Source organism: Ranitomeya variabilis, chromosome 2, assembly GCF_051348905.1.
Source record: "Ranitomeya variabilis isolate aRanVar5 chromosome 2, aRanVar5.hap1, whole genome shotgun sequence".
Taxonomy (NCBI): Eukaryota; Metazoa; Chordata; class Amphibia; order Anura; family Dendrobatidae; genus Ranitomeya; species Ranitomeya variabilis.
In genome coordinates this window covers 421770201-421790276 of record NC_135233.1, presented here as the reverse complement: position 1 = coordinate 421790276, position 20076 = coordinate 421770201, and the positions used below count along the sequence as shown (strand labels likewise).

Here is a 20076-nt window from a genome sequence, read left to right as displayed (position 1 = left end):
CTCGCAGTGACTAGAGTATCATGCATGTTGTAGCTTCATCCTTGGGGTACAGCTCTCGCAGTTACTAGAGTATTAGGCATGTTGTTGCTTCATACTTGGGGTGCAGCTCTAGCAGTGACTAGAGTATCAGGCACGTTATAGCTTCATAGTTGGGGTACAGCTCTTTCGGTGACTAGAGTATCAGGCACGTTATAGCTTGGGGTGCAGCTCTCACAGTGACTAGAGTATCAGGCACGTTATAGCTTGGGGTGCAGCTCTCGCTGTGACCAGAGTCGGATATGCTCCTGTTGTTGGGATCTGGTGACTTGCTTTCTGGGGCGGTCCCCTGATATCAGATCCTTTCCCCCAGTCCCCTCTTCAGGCCGCTTCTTATCCTGAGAATGGCAGATTGGTCCCAGACCGGAGACTTGGCCGATGTCTTCTCAGAATTGGAGCCGCAGCGACCATCCGTATCCATGTGAAGAGTCGCTCTTGTGTATAAACCTGTAGTGAGGGGAGAGAGGTGGTGGCACCGCTGCACCCCCACCGGATTCCCCTCCTCTGGACGATGGGAGTGATCTGCTGCCGCATTCTGCAGAGATTTGGAATCAATAGAATTTACTCCAGTTGCTAAATTCTCTCATTGAATTAATTTGGGACAGGAAGAGAAGGAAACGTTTATGTCCTAATCTCTGCAGTAATCATTTTATTACCAGGCGCAGGAGAGCAATCTCCGGTCTGCCCGCAGTCCGGGGCTGCAGGAACGGGGTTTACCTGGCCCCTATTATGTATAGAGGCCCGGCAGACTGATTGGGAATGCTTACAGCAGCACAGAGGGTTTCAGGAGAAGAATGTGCTTCTCTTATCGGAGGAGGCAGAGGAAAAGGGTCCACAGCACAGAGTTTCTCCGGAGAGGAGCGTGCTAATCTTTTTGGCCTTCACTGGCTGAAAGTAAAATAAGGAAGATAACGGGGTCCCAGCATTACAGAGTATTTCAGCAGAATTATCCGCTGATCCTACGGAAGTGACATTGTGGAATGAACAGGATCGCAAGCTGCACAGAGTATTTCAGGAGAATTACAGGGAGAGGACCCTTCATGGGGACATTGGGTCTGACAGAAAACTGGCTCAGTGGTCACAATTCTCTAATTTCCTACAGTGAAGGAGAACTGCAGCAGAACGTGGCGACATTTCTGGGGAGACGATCAGTTAAGCAATGTATCATTGGTTTTCATCTGATCGGCCTCCAGTCGTCTTTAGTCCGGGGTCACACTAGTGTCTAACACGGCCGGTGCGATGTGATATTACCGGACAGCGCTCGGCCCAGTGGGGCAGGGCAGATCGGCCATTATTGTCTCATGCCCATTCAGCGACACTCTGCTCACTCTAATCCATACAAGTCTCTGAGCGCGTGTGAAACTTCGGACTCCACTCAGATGTCATCCCAGTCCGATGTCCGGCCATGGTGGAGATGGAGGAGTTACTTTCCCCGTCTCCTCCAGGCCTGTGCTGCCATTCTCTCTTCTCAGAGGATCAGAGCACTGACGCTCGGCTCACGCTTGCAGCGAAGCTGGAAACCAGGGTCATTAGTAGATGGTATCCGATGCCGTACGCTGGTGTGTCTCCAGCCTGCAGAGAAGTTCAGAAACGTTTCTACAAGTATTTATGGATCATTTCGTCTGCCTTCTCAAGAACTCTGCTTGCTGTGAATGTGAACCTGCACTGCTGTCCTTGTCCCACAGGTGCACAGTTAGTTACAGCAATGTTACTACAGCCATTTGCAATGACTGTTTCTTCACTGACTGCCAGCAGAGCTCCTGAAAATGCTGAGGAATTAAAGCAATAAGACCTTTCCATTATCCAATTCTCAGGCCTGCATAGACTAAGCTCTTCATGCCCGTGGTTGTGGCTCATGGCTATCAGTCCCCACGAAGTTCTCTGCTACATGACATGAAGGGGAGATAAGGGGCCGCCAGACATCCGGCGGGTAGAAAGCCCACTTTGGAGTAAAGCGGCTGGAGGATCTGGTTTTGGGGATTTTGTCAGGATTAGGGTCTGGTTGACTTTTTCCGTTGCTCCCAGCTGTATTCTTGCCCATCCCCGCACCATCCCTCAGCCCTACAATGGTGCATGCTGCGCCCACAGACTGGAGCACTGGTGGGCTCCGTTCTCATAGGACGTATGTGGCCAGTGCAACGCTCAGGTATCCAGAACTCGAGTCTAGAACATGTCCCAGATTTGTAGGATCTGCAGGAATCATACTTTGGCGTCTTCTCCCTGATTCCTGGGATTTGCGCAGCTCTGGTATATTAATAATTATGATCCCGTCCCTCTCGCACGTCACTGTGGCTCAGATGAGACCAGACTGCGGCTGGAGGGGTTAACCGGCCCCTCTTCTGCTGTAGGACTTCATTAGTCAGGGGGTAGATGGCAGCTCTTGGGAAGACCCCAGCCATTCCCGCTCACCAGAGCCTGATCCAGAGAGACGGCGCAGCTGGCGGATCTGCGGAGCGAATTCTTTGTGTGCACTAGGATGGATACGGGAGGACATGGTGCCAGATCCCAGCTGCAGATGGGGGAATGAGTCACGCAGGAATCTTCGGAGATTTTGCTGAGCAGTTCGCGTTCATTTCACATCTTCGTATTTTTCTAAACTTGAGTCTGTTTTTACTTCTCGGTTAAAAAACAAGGCGACTCGCCCAAGGAAAACCCTTACGAGGATGTGGACCTGAAGGGACGACACTTGGCCCGCAAATCCCAGCTGTCACCTGACAGTTCGAAGCCGCCTTCAAACAGGATGCTGAGGACGCCAGACCGGAAGTACACGGCGCCCACCCAGGTACGCAGCCCCCTCTGCATCATGTACAGTTGAAGGGGTCAACAATCATGTAATAATAAAAAGTTCTGTTACTTTCTGGGTGTCATATCCTCGCCATTTTTAAGATCTCTGCTTGTTGTCATTCTTGTACTGACTTACTACTTCTCATAGTTTGGGGATGTTATAGTTGTGTCTAATCTACACAGTAGACCCCAGACTGATATATTGCAGCAAACTCTCAGGACAGGAGAGAGATCTGTGCCGTTACCATTCATTACAGCAAGCAGAGATGAGGATATGTAACACATGGTTGGTTAGAAAGTCTCTGAACTCTTTCCTTATGCGACTGTTCATCTTTAGTTACATAACCCCCCAGCATGAACGCGTTCATTATATACAGGGGTTATTAGTCAGTCCTTCATGTTACCACCTTCAGCCCCAGTGCAGGATGGATGCACCAGGCTGCACTGTATGGACATGACACTTTGCTCTATCTCTGCGTATCCTGTTCATACAGAGCAGACATTACTAGTCGATCCTACCAGTGCTCACATATCAGACTGGTGGTACCAACCCTACCGTGGTGGTCCCCGAGAGAAGTGTTTCCAGCTACAAAATGTATTAGTAGATCAATTCATATAAAGTTCAGGGATCCACCGCTCGGTGACCGGAATCTGTGATTGTTTCTCTATCCAGTGACCATATACTGCACTCAATGACTGCGGCGATTACTTACAGGGAATTGTGCCACATATTATTTCTGCACCTCGTCAGGTGCGACTGAATATTGCTGAATTTTCGCTTTCTGGAGCCAAGTGATTAACATAACGGTAATCCTCATTGATCGCCTCACATAATGAAATCTATAACCTGGAAGGGAAGAAGTCGCAGTGTGATCTCTGTTACCAGGTGTTTGGATACACGCTGCAGTGTAAAGAAAGGCGGCCTCCGTTTTGACACCTGTAAATTTAGGTAGCAATGACCAGAAGGAAAACGTTCATTCTTTACACTGCAGGCAGAATAATGTTCAGAAGTCAACTTTTTTTTGTTGGAAACTGGAAAAACAAGTGACCCTAAAGCCATCCCTAGAGGGTCCTTGTTTACCTGTGTGAGCTCCTGCTGTCTCTAACGTCCACCCTCCTAACTTTAGGTAACGTCTAAGAGTGGCAGCCAATCACTGCGAGTTGGAAATTCCTCCGAAAGAAAAGATCATCGTTCAGCTCGTCTGCCAAAGCGGCACAGCCATGATGACATGCTGCTCCTGGCACAGCTGACAATCCCACCATCCCCCTCCAGCCTGAATGAAGACAGCCTCAGCACCACCAGCGGGCTCCTGTCATCACGTAGGGCCCGGCGAATCCCCAAGGTAAGCTCTTGATGGATGGTCTGCAGCGGCATTGTAAATGATCCCCTCACCCTAGTGCAGATTCGATGTATTGGTTAAAACTTAATTTACAAACTTTCTGCCCTTTTCAAATAAAGCAATGAAATAAGAACAATTTAAATGGCCGAAGACAACTAGTATAACAAGTTGTCTCCCCAAATTCACCACAAAATGCCCATTTTACTGACTCCTGCCGTCTTGGGATTATTCACTACTTCATGACCAGCCTCTGTAGTACTTTGTAGAGCCCTCTGGCTGTTATGGCCTGCTTAGTCTCGGGCTGTTATGACCTGCTGCGCGTCTGGCTGTTATGACCTGCTGTGCCTCTTGCTGTTATGCCCTGCTGTACCTCTGGCTGTTATGGCCTGCTGACTCTCTGGCTGTTATGACCTGCTGTGCCTCTAGCTGTTATGACATGCTGTGCCTCTTGCTGTTATGGCCTGCTGACTCTCTGGCTGTTATGACCTGCTGTGCCTCTGGCTGTTATGACCTGCTGTGCCTCTGGCTGTTATGACCTGCTGTGCCTCTGGCTGTTATGACCTGCTGTGCCTCTGGCTGTTATGACCTGCTGTGCCTCTGGCTGTTATGACCTGCTGTGCCTCTGGCTGTTATGACCTGCTGTGCCTCTGGCTGTTATGACCTGCTGTGCCTCTGGCTGTTATGACCTGCTGTGCCTCTGGCTGTTATGACCTGCTGTGCCTCTGGCTGTTATGACCTGCTGTGCCTCTGGCTGTTATGACCTGCTGTACCTTTGGCTGTTATGACCTGCTGTGCCTCTGGCTGTTATGACCTGCTGTGCCTCTGGCTGTTATGACCTGCTGTACCTCTGGCTGTTCTGACCTGCTGTGCCTCTGGCTGTTCTGACCTGCTGTGCCTCTGGCTGTTATGACCTGCTGTGCCTCTGGCTGTTTTGACCTGCTGTGCCTCTGGCTGTTATGACCTGCTGCGCCTCTGGCTGTTATGACCTGCTGCGCCTCTGGCTGTTATGACCTGCTGTGCCTGTGGCTGTTATGACCTGCTGTGCCTCTGGCTGTTATGACCTGCTGTGCCTCTGGCTGTTATGACCTGCTGTACCTTTGGCTGTTATGACCTGCTGTGCCTCTGGCTGTTATGACCTGCTGTGCCTCTGGCTGTTATGACCTGCTGTGCCTCTGGCTGTTCTGACCTGCTGTGCCTCTGGCTGTTCTGACCTGCTGTGCCTCTGGCTGTTCTGACCTGCTGTGCCTCTGGCTGTTCTGACCTGCTGTGCCTCTGGCTGTTCTGACCTGCTGTGCCTCTGGCTGTTATGACCTGCTGCGCCTCTGGCTGTTATGACCTGCTGTGCCTCTGGCTGTTATGACCTGCTGTGCCTCTGGCTGTTATGACCTGCTGCATCTGTATAACGTGATCTGACCCTTGGGACAACCACGGGCTGCAATAGACAGTGCAGTACAGCTGAATCACTGATAATGGCTGTGTGATAAATGAGCAGCCATCATTGTGACTCTGGAGGGCTAGCTTGTCAATAATCCTGTATTGCAGCTCGTGCAGAGGATCAACTCCATCTACAACGCCAAGCGAGGCAAGAAAAGGTTAAAGAAGCTTTCCATGTCCAGCGTGGAGACGGCATCGCTGCGAGGTAGTGGATCATGTGACCTGATCATGTGACCGTGCTGCACCCGCCTGGTCTGGGATCTGTCGGGATTTATGGAGAATCCCAGTAATACATTCACAGTGATATTTTCTTCTTTATGCAGATGACAACAGTGAGAGTGAAAGCGACTCAGACGACCGCTTCAAAGGTGAGCAGCGAATCTGTGTGATTTACCTTCAGGGAAATAGAAGCCAAGCCGCAGTGTAAAGCATGGTGGACAGACAGGACGGCATTGGGAGTCTCTGATGAAGCCGGGAATTGCTGCAAGACGACGCCAGGCTCCAACAGACCGTGCAACTCCGCTGAAGTCACATTGCTTCCACTATGTTTTTTTCATAGGAAACTGAATAAAAATGAATCCGAAGTCTTATTTAAGAAAAAATCATATTTTTCTGATATGTAAATGAGCTGTAGAATTTATTGCTTCATTTAGACTCTGTAATTGCTCCTGGGACAACTTGGGTAACATCGTTTTATTTAGAATGGCAATAATGTGGTGTAAAGTCACATAACAGTGATGATCATAGCCGAGTGTAACCCGACAGCACTGAGGAGCACAAATGATTACAAAAGTGACTTATACCGAATGTTTCAGCTCTTCGGGTGCTGTTATAAACCAGACCAGAAGGGGGCGCTACAAGGTGAGTACGTTCCAAGAAAGGTGCGAAGTAGGAGCAGGAAGATATAGGTTCACCCTGCGGAGTTGTGCTAGGATGATTTTACAGTGATCAGATGGAAATGCTGCCGCTCTGTGCCGGGTCCGGCAAGGTGTACAGTCATCAGAACCATAAAGGCGCAAAACATCTAGTCAAGATGGCGCTGAGAGATGCAGGTAATGATGCTTTATGGACAATGTCTTCAAAGACAACGCGACTTCAGGACACACAGGCCCCCATTTTATCACATGAATCTCTCATCGGCATCTTGATTGGATGTCTGGCACCTATATCTGTCCTGGAGACTGAGGGGCCTCTTATCTCTATCCCTTTAAGGTTCAGTGCTGTAATAATATATGTAAGATATATAATATATTATTATCTATCACCTGTGTGGTATCTCACCATTCATAGGTGACATGTACTGACACTTGTCAATGGGCTCCTCTTTCAGCACATACCCAACGCTTGGTCCTCATCCAGTCCATGCTAAACAGAGCCCCCAGTTACCGAACACTGGAATTGGAGCTGATCGAATGGCAGGAGCGAGAACTGTTTGAGTATTTTGTGGTGGTTTCTATGAAGAAAAAACCATCAAAAAACACCTATATCCCTGAAGTCACGTATCAGTTTCCCAAGGTATGTGTGTATAAGAATATAATACTGCCCCTATGTACAGGAATATAACTACTATAATACTGCCCCATGTACGAGAATATAACTACTATAATACTGCTCCTGTCTACAAGAATATAACTACTATAATACTGCTCCTATGTACAAGAATATAACTACTATAATACTGCTCCTATGTACAAGAATATAACTACTATAATACTGCTCCTATGTACAAGAATATAACTACTATAATACTGTTCCTATGTACAAGAATATAACTACTGTAATACTGCCCCCTATGTACAAGAATATAACTACTATAATACTGCCCCTATGTACAAGAACATAACTACTATAATACTACCCCATGTACAATAATATAACTACTATAATACTGCTCCTATGTACAAGAATATAACTACTATAATACTGCCCCTATGTACAAGAACATGACTACTATATTACTACAACATGTACAAGAATATAACTACTATAATGCTGCCCCCTATGTACAAGAATATAACTACTATAATACTGCCCCTATGTACAAGAATATAACTACTATAATACTGCCCCTATGTACAAGAACATGACTACTATAATACTATCCCATGTACAATAATATAACTACTATAATACTGCCCCCTATGTACAAGAATATAACTACTATAAGGCTAGGTTCACATTGCGTTCTGCGCGTCCGTTAAATGGACTACGTTACACCGCGGCATAACGCGGTGTAACATAGTCCATTAACGCCGCCATTGAATGCAATGTCTGACGCATCGCTAGCGCACGCCCACAATGGGCGTGCACTAGCGATGTTCCGTCATTGAGTGACGGACCCTGAGACGCGGGCTGCAGCGTTTCCGGGTCCGTCACTGCTAGCGCAGATAGAGCTAGCAGATGCTCTATTTGCGCTAGCGGACAGCCATACCGGCACTTGCGTTAACAGCAGCCCGTTAACGTGTGTGTTGAACGGGCTGCTGTTAACGCAATGTGAACCCAGCCTAATACTGCCCCTATGTACAGAAATATAACTACTATAATACTGCTCCTATGTACAGAAATATAACTACTATAATACTTGTTGTGAAATTGGATTTTGGGCTCCCCCGGTGGCCACTGGTGGAATTGAACTGGTGTGCATCATCCTCTCTGTTCACCTGTTTCCATCAGGATGTGGGAGTCGCTATTTAGCCTTGCTCCTCTGTCACTTCCATGCCGGTCAACATTGTAATCAGAAGCCTTTCTGTGCATGTTCCTGCTGCTAGACAACTCCCAGCTAAGTTGGACTTTAGTCCTTGTTTGTTTTTGCATTTTGTTCCAGTTCACAGCTGTAGTTTCATTTCTGTGTCTGGAAAGCTCTTGTGATCTGAAATTGCCACTCTGATGTTATGAGTTAATACTAGAGTCTTAAAGTAATTTCAGGATGGTGTTTTGATAGGGTTTTCAGCTGACCATGAAAGTGCCCTTTCTGTCTTCCTGCTATCTAGTAAGCGGACCTCAATTTTGCTAAACCTATTTTCATACTACGTTTGTCATTTCATCTAAAATCACCGCCAATATTTGTGGGGGCCTCTGTCTGCCTTTCGGGGAAATTTCTCTAGAGGTGAGCCAGGACTATATTTTCCTCTGCCAGGATTAGTTAGTCCTCCGGCTGGCGCTGGGCGTCTAGGGATAAAACGCAGGCTACGCTACCCGGCTACTGTTAGTTGTGCGGCAGGTTTAGTTCATGGTCAGTTTAGTTTCCATCCTTCCAAGAGCTAGTTCTTATGTTGGCTGGGCTATGTTCTCTTGCCATTGAGAACCATAACAGTTTGACCGGCCAAAAAGGGTTAAATTAATTGACAGAGAAAGGAGAGAAAAGAGGAGTCTGCTGAAGATTTTTTTTTTTTCAGTTCTGAGTGTGCTTGTAATTGAAACTCTTGCAAGTCTGCCTATATTGCAGCCTTTCTCTCTCTCTCTCCTTCTAATCCTGGAATGGCTCTGTGTTCACCTGTTTAAAATGGATATTCAGAGTTTAGCTGCAGGTTTGCATAATCTCACCACGAAAGTTCAAAATTTACAAGATTTTGTGGTTCATGTTCCTATATCTGAACCTAGAATTCCTTTGCCTGAATTTTTCTCGGGGAATAGATCTTGCTTTCAAAATTTCAAAAATAATTGCAAGTTGTTTTTGTCCCTGAAATCTCGCTCTGCTGGAGATCCTGCTCAGCAGGTCAGGATTGTGATTTCCTTGCTCCGGGGCGACCCTCAGGATTGGGCTTTTGCATTGGCTCCAGGGGATCCTGCGTTGCTCAATGTGGATGCGTTTTTTCTGGCCTTGGGGTTGCTTTATGAGGAACCTCAGTTAGAACTTCAGGCGGAAAAGGCCTTGATGTCCCTATCTCAGGGGCAAGACGAAGCTGAAATATACTGCCAGAAATTCCGTAAATGGGCTGTGCTTACTCAGTGGAATGAGTGCGCCCTGGCGGCGAATTTCAGAGAGGGTCTCTCTGATGCCATTAAGGATGTTATGGTGGGGTTCCCTGTGCCTGCGGGTCTGAATGAGTCCATGACAATGGCTATCCAGATCGATAGGCGTCTGCGGGAGCGCAAACCTGTGCACCATTTGGCGGTGTCTACTGAGAAGACGCCAGAGAATATGCAATGTGATAGAATTCTGTCCAGAAGTGAACGGCAGAATTTTAGACGAAAAAATGGGTTGTGCTTCTATTGCGGTGATTCAACTCATGTTATATCAGCATGCTCTAAGCGTACTAAGAAGCTTGATAAGTCTGTTTCAATTGGCACTTTACAGTCTAAGTTTATTCTATCTGTGACCCTGATTTGTTCTTTATCATCTATTACTGCGGATGCCTATGTCGACTCTGGCGCCGCTTTGAGTCTTATGGATTGGTCCTTTGCCAAACGCTGTGGGTATGATTTGGAGCCTCTTGAAACTCCTATACCCCTGAAGGGGATTGACTCCACCCCATTGGCTAGCAATAAACCACAATACTGGACACAAGTAACTATGCGGATTAATCCGGATCACCAGGAGATTATTCGCTTTCTTGTGCTGTATAACCTACATGATGTGTTGGTGCTTGGATTGCCATGGCTGCAATCTCATAACCCAGTCCTTGACTGGAAAACTATGTCTGTGTTAAGCTGGGGATGTAAGGGGACGCATGGGGATGTACCTGTGGTTTCCATTTCATCATCTATTCCCTCTGAGATTCCTGAATTCTTGACTGAATATCGTGACGTTTTTGAAGAACCTAAGCTTGGTTCATTACCTCCGCACCGGGAGTGCGATTGTGCCATAGATTTGATTCCGGGTAGTAAATACCCTAAGGGTCGTTTATTTAATCTGTCTGTGCCTGAACATGCTGCTATGCGAGAATATATAAAGGAGTCCTTGGAAAAGGGACATATTAGTCCTTCGTCATCTCCCTTAGGAGCCGGTTTTTTCTTTGTGGCTAAGAAAGATGGCTCTTTGAGGCCGTGCATTGATTATCGGCTTTTGAATAAAATCACGGTTAAATATCAATATCCGTTACCACTGCTGACTGATTTGTTTGCTCGCATAAAGGGGGCCAAGTGGTTCTCTAAGATAGATCTCCGTGGGGCGTATAATTTGGTGCGAATTAAGCAGGGGGATGAGTGGAAAACCGCATTTAATACGCCCGAGGGCCACTTTGAGTATTTGGTGATGCCTTTTGGTCTTTCAAATGCCCCTTCAGTCTTTCAGTCCTTTATGCATGACATTTTCCGTGATTATTTGGATAAATTTATGATTGTGTATCTGGATGATATTTTGATTTTTTCGGATGACTGGGACTCTCATGTCCAGCAGGTCAGGAGGGTTTTTCAGGTTTTGCGGTCTAATTCCTTGTGTGTGAAGGGTTCTAAGTGCGTTTTTGGGGTTCAAAAGATTTCCTTTTTGGGATATATTTTTTCCCCCTCTTCCATCGAGATGGATCCTGTCAAGGTTCAGGCTATTTGTGATTGGACGCAACCCTCTTCTCTTAAGAGTCTTCAGAAATTTTTGGGCTTTGCTAACTTTTATCGTCGATTTATTGCTGGTTTTTCTGATGTTGTTAAACCATTGACTGATTTGACTAAGAAGGGTGCTGATGTTGCTGATTGGTCCCCTGCTGCTGTGGAGGCCTTTCGGGAGCTTAAGCGCCGCTTTTCTTCCGCCCCTGTGTTGCGTCAGCCTGATGTTGCTCTTCCTTTTCAGGTTGAGGTCGACGCTTCTGAAATCGGAGCTGGGGCGGTTTTGTCGCAGAGAAGTTCCGATTGCTCCGTGATGAGACCTTGTGCTTTTTTCTCGCGTAAATTTTCGCCCGCCGAGCGGAATTATGATGTTGGGAATCGGGAGCTTTTGGCCATGAAGTGGGCTTTTGAGGAGTGGCGTCATTGGCTTAAGGGGGCTAGACATCAGGTGGTGGTATTGACTGACCACAAAAATCTAATTTATCTTGAGTCCGCCAGACGCCTGAATCCTAGACAGGCACGCTGGTCGTTGTTTTTCTCTCGGTTTAATTTTGTGGTGTCCTACCTGCCGGGTTCTAAGAATGTTAAGGCGGATGCCCTTTCTAGGAGTTTTGAGCCTGACTCCCCTGGTAATTCTGAACCTACAGGTATCCTTAAGGATGGAGTGATATTGTCTGCCGTTTCTCCAGACCTGCGGCGGGCCTTGCAGGAGTTTCAGGCGGATAGACCTGATCGTTGCCCACCTGGTAGACTGTTTGTTCCTGATGATTGGACCAGTAAAGTCATTTCTGAGGTTCATTCTTCTGCGTTGGCAGGTCATCCTGGAATCTTTGGTACCAGGGATTTGGTGGCAAGGTCCTTCTGGTGGCCTTCCCTGTCTCGAGATGTGCGAGGCTTCGTGCAGTCTTGTGACGTTTGTGCTCGGGCCAAGCCTTGTTGTTCTCGGGCTAGTGGATTGTTGTTGCCCTTGCCTATCCCGAAGAGGCCCTGGACGCACATCTCGATGGATTTTATTTCGGATCTTCCTGTTTCTCAGAAGATGTCTGTCATCTGGGTGGTGTGTGATCGTTTCTCTAAGATGGTCCATTTGGTTCCCCTGCCTAAGTTGCCTTCTTCTTCCGAGTTGGTTCCTCTGTTTTTTCAAAATGTGGTCCGTTTGCATGGTATTCCGGAGAATATCGTTTCTGACAGAGGTACCCAATTCGTGTCTAGATTTTGGCGAGCATTCTGTGCTAGGATGGGCATAGATTTGTCTTTCTCGTCTGCTTTCCATCCTCAGACTAATGGCCAGACCGAGCGGACGAATCAGACCTTGGAGACATATTTGAGGTGTTTTGTGTCTGCAGATCAGGATGATTGGGTTGCTTTTTTGCCTTTAGCGGAGTTTGCCCTCAATAATCGGGCCAGCTCTGCCACCTTGGTGTCTCCCTTTTTCTGTAATTCGGGGTTTCATCCTCGATTTTCTTCTGGTCAGGTGGAATCTTCGGATTGTCCTGGAGTGGATGCTGTGGTGGAGAGGTTGCATCAGATTTGGGGGCAGGTAGTGGACAATTTGAAGTTGTCCCAGGAGAAGACTCAGCTTTTTGCCAACCGCCGGCGTCGGGTTGGTCCTCGGCTTTGTGTTGGGGACTTGGTGTGGTTGTCTTCTCGTTTTGTCCCTATGAGGGTTTCTTCTCCCAAGTTTAAGCCTCGGTTCATCGGCCCGTACAAGATATTGGAGATTCTTAACCCTGTGTCCTTCCGTTTGGACCTCCCTGCATCTTTTTCTATTCATAATGTTTTTCATCGGTCATTATTGCGCAGGTATGAGGTACCGGTTGTGCCTTCCGTTGAGCCTCCTGCTCCGGTGTTGGTTGAGGGCGAGTTGGAGTACGTTGTGGAAAAAATCTTGGACTCCCGTGTTTCCAGACGGAAACTCCAGTATCTGGTCAAATGGAAGGGATACGGTCAGGAGGATAATTCTTGGGTGACTGCCTCTGATGTTCATGCCTCCGATTTGGTCCGTGCCTTTCATAGGGCTCATCCTGATCGCCCTGGTGGTTCTGGTGAGGGTTCGGTGCCCCCTCCTTGAGGGGGGGGTACTGTTGTGAAATTGGATTTTGGGCTCCCCCGGTGGCCACTGGTGGAATTGAACTGGTGTGCATCATCCTCTCTGTTCACCTGTTTCCATCAGGATGTGGGAGTCGCTATTTAGCCTTGCTCCTCTGTCACTTCCATGCCGGTCAACATTGTAATCAGAAGCCTTTCTGTGCATGTTCCTGCTGCTAGACAACTCCCAGCTAAGTTGGACTTTAGTCCTTGTTTGTTTTTGCATTTTGTTCCAGTTCACAGCTGTAGTTTCGTTTCTGTGTCTGGAAAGCTCTTGTGATCTGAAATTGCCACTCTGATGTTATGAGTTAATACTAGAGTCTTAAAGTAATTTCAGGATGGTGTTTTGATAGGGTTTTCAGCTGACCATGAAAGTGCCCTTTCTGTCTTCCTGCTATCTAGTAAGCGGACCTCAATTTTGCTAAACCTATTTTCATACTACGTTTGTCATTTCATCTAAAATCACCGCCAATATTTGTGGGGGCCTCTGTCTGCCTTTCGGGGAAATTTCTCTAGAGGTGAGCCAGGACTATATTTTCCTCTGCCAGGATTAGTTAGTCCTCCGGCTGGCGCTGGGCGTCTAGGGATAAAACGCAGGCTACGCTACCCGGCTACTGTTAGTTGTGCGGCAGGTTTAGTTCATGGTCAGTTTAGTTTCCATCCTTCCAAGAGCTAGTTCTTATGTTGGCTGGGCTATGTTCTCTTGCCATTGAGAACCATAACAAATACTGCTCCTATATGTACAAGAATATAACTATTATAATACTGCTCCTATGTACAGGAATATAACTACTATAATACTGCTCCTATGTACAAGAATATAACTACTATAATACTGCCCCTATGTACAAGAATATAACTACTATAATACTGCTCCTATGTACAAGAATATAACTACTATAATACTGCCCCTATGTACAAGAATATAACTACTATAATACTGCTCCTATGTACAAGAATATAACTACTATAATACTGCTCCTATGTACAAGAATATAACTACTATAATACTGCTCCTATGTACAAGAATATAACTACTATAATACCGCTCCCTATGTACAAGAATATAACTACTATAATACTGCTCCTATGTAGAAGAATATAACTACTATAATACTGCTCCTATGTACAGGAATATAACTACTATAATACTGCTATGTACTCAAAGAAGAAATGGAGTTCTAATACGAAATTATTTTAAAATCAGTATTTTATTACAAAAAAATTATTTTAAAAAAATTACAATATAATACAAAAATACGTGTATGGAAGAAAGGAGACCCTAGTACAAGAACATCCTAATCACGGACACACAAATGTATATATCACCATGGTGTACATGTATAAATAAGCACCAAAATTAGCACACAATGGTATAATATGCAAAATAGTATAGTACTGATTTCATTGTGGACAAGTGTCCTCCATGCAGATAAGCACAGACCTAATTGTAGTGCATATCAGGTGCAAGGTTTCTTACCCATAGTGCGGTGACCGGTGCCTGGGACTGTGGATACCCCCTGACGCGCGTTTCGCGTTGCTTTCTCAAAGAGGGAATAAAAAAGTTTCCCAAAACTTGGCATTTTATAATAGCGCCCATAAACCGGCGTCTCTAATGTGCGCAGGCGCACCACAACCCCCGCAGGAAGTGATTCTCAATCCCCAGCATTCACCGGGGAGCGCACGTCAAGGGGAAATCCCCTGATGACGTCACGGACATGCGCTCCCGGATCACTGAAGCCGAAGACACGAGGACTTCCTGCCAGGCATGGAGCGCATGCGCGTGTGAGCGGTCTGGCGCATAATGGAAAATGTACCCGCTGCAGCAGCATAGAGTAACATACATGTCTGCAAGTCTAAAGCCGAAATAATAACAGCTCACCGATAGGTGCAGATTGCAAACATTATTATGTACACCCAGGAGCAATAATTAAGGAATAAAGCAAAAAGAGAACAGAATCGCTAATACATTTAGTGCGTATTACAGTGAAGTGTGCATGATAATAAGTATGTAAGATGTGCTTAAGAATATATTGCTATTAAATGTGCATTATATTTATGCTGTAAAAGAACAAAGTGCAATACAACACAGATGTTGATATTATTATCAACAAGCATACATATATATATATAATACTCAGAAAAAAACACAAAAAAATAAAACAAAACAAAAACTTGTTCCAATTGGTGAACTCTCTTGAAGTGACAACTAATAACACGGTTCGCTGATGCTTTTATCCTTATTCTCACGTTCCTTATATGTCGCAAGAAAAATAGCCACGAAACACCAAGTTTTGAAGAACAATTAAATCTAGGGATGTAGGAGATGAAAAAGATTATGAATAAACAGAAAAAACGCACCTAAAAACTATAACATACAAGTTAAAATGTAATGACAGATTAATTTACGTCTTCAGCACACGAAGAGAACATGGGGGAACATGGCTCTCATAGAAAAGGGACAAAACTAATTGTCTCATTAAGCCCCATTGGAGACATGGAATCCAGGGTCACTATCCATTTACGCTCAACCTGTGCAAGTAGTCGTTTTATATTTCCTCCTCTATTACCACCATGAACCTAATCAATCCCAATGATCCGTAGACCAGTGGGATCACATCCATGAAACATATGGAAATGCTTCGGGATGGTCTTAAGGGCATTAACGTCTTCAGCTTTACGTGCATTTGTAATGTCTCTTACATGCTCTCTTACACGTACACGCAGCTGGCGTGACGTAAGCCCAACATATATTTTGGAGCAAGGACATGTGGCCAGATATATAACAAAAGTACTACTACAACGTATATGATGTCGAATCTGAAACCTTTTCATTGCACAAGACGACGCAAAATGAGTGCCCCTAACAAGATTCTTTTCTTTACAGGCCAAGCAGTCGCCGCAAGGATAACAACCCCACGTTGGACCTCTATTGGTTGGATTCAGAGGATTAATGGTTTTTGCCACATAATGGCTTTTTACCAGTAAATCTCTGATGCTTTTACCTCGTTTTGCTGTAAAGCTGGGTCTTTGAGGGATATTAGACGCCAAGGCGGAGTCAGTGAGATGGACTGGCCAATGTTTATTGATTATCTCCTGCATACGTTTCCAATAACAATTATGTGTGGAGATAAATCTAACATTGTTTTCAGATGTAATTCTCTTCTCCTTTTTATATAACAATTGATGTCTTTCCGTTTTCTTGGCTCTAATCTAATATACCCTTGTTTTATACAGCGATTGCTATAGCCACGAGCTTTGAATCTGCTTTTGAGATCTTCAGATTGAGCCTCAAATTTTTGTTCAGTGGAGCAGATCCGCTTCATCCTGAGGAATTGGCCAACTGGGATGGCTTTGATAGTATGTGTGGTATGAGATGAGGACGCATGCAAAAGGGAATTGACTGAAGTAGCCTTCCTGAACACATCTGTATGCAGCGTCCCCATCTCATCCACCTCAAGACAAATGTCCAAAAAATCAATTCTTTGTGTGCCGTGTATGTTAACCTGATGTTATGAGGGTTGCAATTAAGTTGACCCACAAATTCCGTGATACCACTTTCACTACCCTGCCATATAAAAAAGATGTCATCAATATACCTATGCCAACACTGCACCCGGTCCACAGCAGAGACCCCATCCCGATGGAATATGGATCTCTCCCATAGACCAAGGAACAGGTTGGCATAGGCTGGGGCACACGCTGCCCCCATGGCAGTCCCGCGTTTTTGGAGGTAGTACCTGTCCTTAAAAAGGAACACATTGTGGGTCAAAACAAACCTCAACAGGGTCACAACAAGATCACAAGTCTGGCCATCCCAGTTGCCATTCTCCAGGAAGAAGCAGACCGTCTCAATTCCGTCGTCATGTGCAATACAAGTGTATAATGACTCAACATCAGCTGTTACTAGCCACATGTCCTGCTCCAGAACCATCCCCTCTATCTTGGTTAACATATCAGTGGTATCCCGAACATATGAAGGTAATGTCTCCACCATAGATTTTAAAAAGAAGTCAATATATCTGCAAATTGGGTCACACAGGCCGTCAATCCCAGAGACTTATCGGTCTCCCGGGAGGATTTATCATATCTTTGTGTATCTTAGGTAATAGATACAGTGTAGGAGTTTTGGGGAATTCCACTATCTAACCATCAAACACCTTTTTGTTGATAGTTCCCTGATCAATTGCGTTCCGTAAAATACCATCCAATTGCAACTTATATGTATCCATAGGGTTGTGAGACAGTCGAATGTAGGTGTCCTTACAATTCAGCTGTCTCAGCGCCTCCCTTTCATATTTAGCCGTGGGCCAATTGACAACGTTCCCTCCCTTGTCCGCCGCCTTGATGACAATGTCATTAAGATTGCCAAGTTCTTGCAGCGCTCGTCGCTGAGACTTTGTCACATTGTCCTTCGTGACAAACTCAGGGTTTGTTGAGGTTTGTTTTGACCCACAATGTGTTCCTTTTTAAGGACAGGTACTACCTCCAAAAACGCGTGACTGCCATGGGGGCAGCGTGTGCCCCAGCCTATGCCAACCTGTTCCTTGGTCTATGGGAGAGATCCATATTCCATCGGGATGGGGTCTCTGCTGTGGACCGGGTGCAGTGTTGGCATAGGTATATTGATGACATCTTTTTTATATGGCAGGGTAGTGAAAGTGGTATCACGGAATTTGTGGGTCAACTTAATTGCAACCCTCATAACATCAGGTTAACATACAAGGCACACGAACAAAGAATTGATTTTTTGGACATTTGTCTTGAGGTGGATGAGATGGGGACGCTGCATACAGATGTGTTCAGGAAGGCTACTTCAGTCAATTCCCTTTTGCATGCGTCCTCATCTCATACCACACATACTATCAAAGCCATCCCAGTTGGCCAATTCCTCAGGATGAAGCGGATCTGCTCCACTGAACAAAAATTTGAGGCTCAATCTGAAGATCTCAAAAGCAGATTCAAAGCTCGTGGCTATAGCAATCGCTGTATAAAACAAGGGTATATTAGAGCCAAGAAAACGGAAAGACATCAGTTGTTATATAAAAAGGAGAAGAGAATTACATCTGAAAACAATGTTAGATTTATCTCCACACATAATTGTTATTGGAAACGTATGCAGGAGATAATCAATAAACATTGGCCAGTCCATCTCACTGACTCCGCCTTGGCGTCTAATATCCCTCAAAGACCCAGCTTTACAGCAAAACGAGGTAAAAGCATCAGAGATTTACTGGTAAAAAGCCATTATGTGGCAAAAACCATTAATCCTCTGAATCCAACCAATAGAGGTCCAACGTGGGGTTGTTATCCTTGCGGCGACTGCTTGGCCTGTAAAGAAAAGAATCTTGTTAGGGGCACTCATTTTGCGTCGTCTTGTGCAATGAAAAGGTTTCAGATTCGACATCATATACGTTGTAGTAGTACTTTTGTTATATATCTGGCCACATGTCCTTGCTCCAAAATATATGTTGGGCTTACGTCACGCCAGCTGCGTGTACGTGTAAGAGAGCATGTAAGAGACATCACAAATGCACGTAAAGCTGAAGACGTTAATGCCCTTAAGACCATCCCGAAGCATTTCCATATGTTTCATGGATGTGATCCCACTGGTCTACGGATCATTGGGATTGATCAGGTTCATGGTGGTAATAGAGGAGGAAATATAAAACGACTACTCGCGCAGGTTGAGTGTAAATGGATAGTGACCCTGGATTCCATGTCTCCAATGGGGCTTAATGAGACAATTAGTTTTGTCCCTTTTCTATGAGAGCCATGTTCCCCCATGTTCTCTTCGTGTGCTGAAGACGTAAATTAATCTGTCATTACATTTTAACTTGTATGTTATAGTTTTTAGGTGCGTTTTTTCTGTTTATTCATAATCTTTTTCATCTCCTACATCCCTAGATTTAATTGTTCTTCAAAACTTGGTGTTTCGTGGCTATTTTTCTTGCGACATATAAGGAACGTGAGAATAAGGATAAAAGCATCAGCGAACCGTGTTATTAGTTGTCACTTCAAGAGAGTTCACCAATTGGAACAAGTTTTTGTTATGTTTATTACTTTTTTATTTTTTATTTTTTTGTGTTTTTTCTGAGTATTATATATATACACTCACTGGCCACTTTATTAGGTACACCTGTCCAACTTCTTGTTAACACTTAATTTCTAATCAGCCAATCACATGGCGGCAACTCAGTGCATTTAGGCATGTAGACATGGTCAAGACAATCTCCTGCAGTTCAAACCGAGCATCAGTATGGGGAAGAAAGGTGATTTGAGTGCCTTTGAACGTGGCATGGTTGTTGGTGCCAGAAGGGCTGGTCTGAGTATTTCAGAAACTGCTGATCTACTGGGATTTTCACGCACAACCATCTCTAGGGTTTACAGAGAATGGTCCGAAAAAGAAAAAAAATCCAGTGAGCGGCAGTTCTGTGGGCGGAAATGCCTTGTTGATGCCAGAGGTCAGAGGAGAATGGGCAGACTGGTTCGAGCTGATAGAAAGGCAACAGTGACTCAAATCGCCACCCGTTACAACCAAGGTAGGCCTAAGAGCATCTCTGAACGCACAGTGCGTCGAACTTTGAGGCAGATGGGCTACAGCAGCAGAAGACCACACCGGGTACCACTCCTTTCAGCTAAGAACAGGAAACTGAGGCTACAATTTGCACAAGCTCATCGAAATTGGACAGTAGAAGATTGGAAAAACGTTGCTTGGTCTGATGAGTCTCGATTTCTGCTGCGACATTCGGATGGTAGGGTCAGAATTTGGCGTAAACAACATGAAAGCATGGATCCATCCTGCCTTGTATGGAGCATCTTTGGGATGTGCAGCCGACAAATCTGCGGCAACTGTGTGATGCCATCATGTCAATATGGACCAAAATCTCTGAGGAATGCTTCCAGCACCTTG

The 20076-nt window shown here is 45.5% G+C and overlaps 1 protein-coding gene across 9 annotated transcripts in view; it reads left to right on the top strand.

Moving 5' to 3' along the window:
* The window catches only part of DENND2B (DENN domain containing 2B), a 325270-nt gene that overhangs the window by 233699 nt on the left and 71495 nt on the right, over positions 1-20076 (top strand). For all 9 annotated transcript variants that reach the window (XM_077286630.1, XM_077286626.1, XM_077286625.1 and 6 more), the window contains 5 exons: positions 2670-2818; positions 3948-4163; positions 5703-5799; positions 5918-5962; positions 6925-7109. In XM_077286630.1, coding sequence (XP_077142745.1) covers positions 2670-2818; positions 3948-4163; positions 5703-5799; positions 5918-5962; positions 6925-7109 — 692 coding nt within the window. The remainder of the gene's footprint in view (positions 1-2669; positions 2819-3947; positions 4164-5702; positions 5800-5917; positions 5963-6924; positions 7110-20076) is intronic.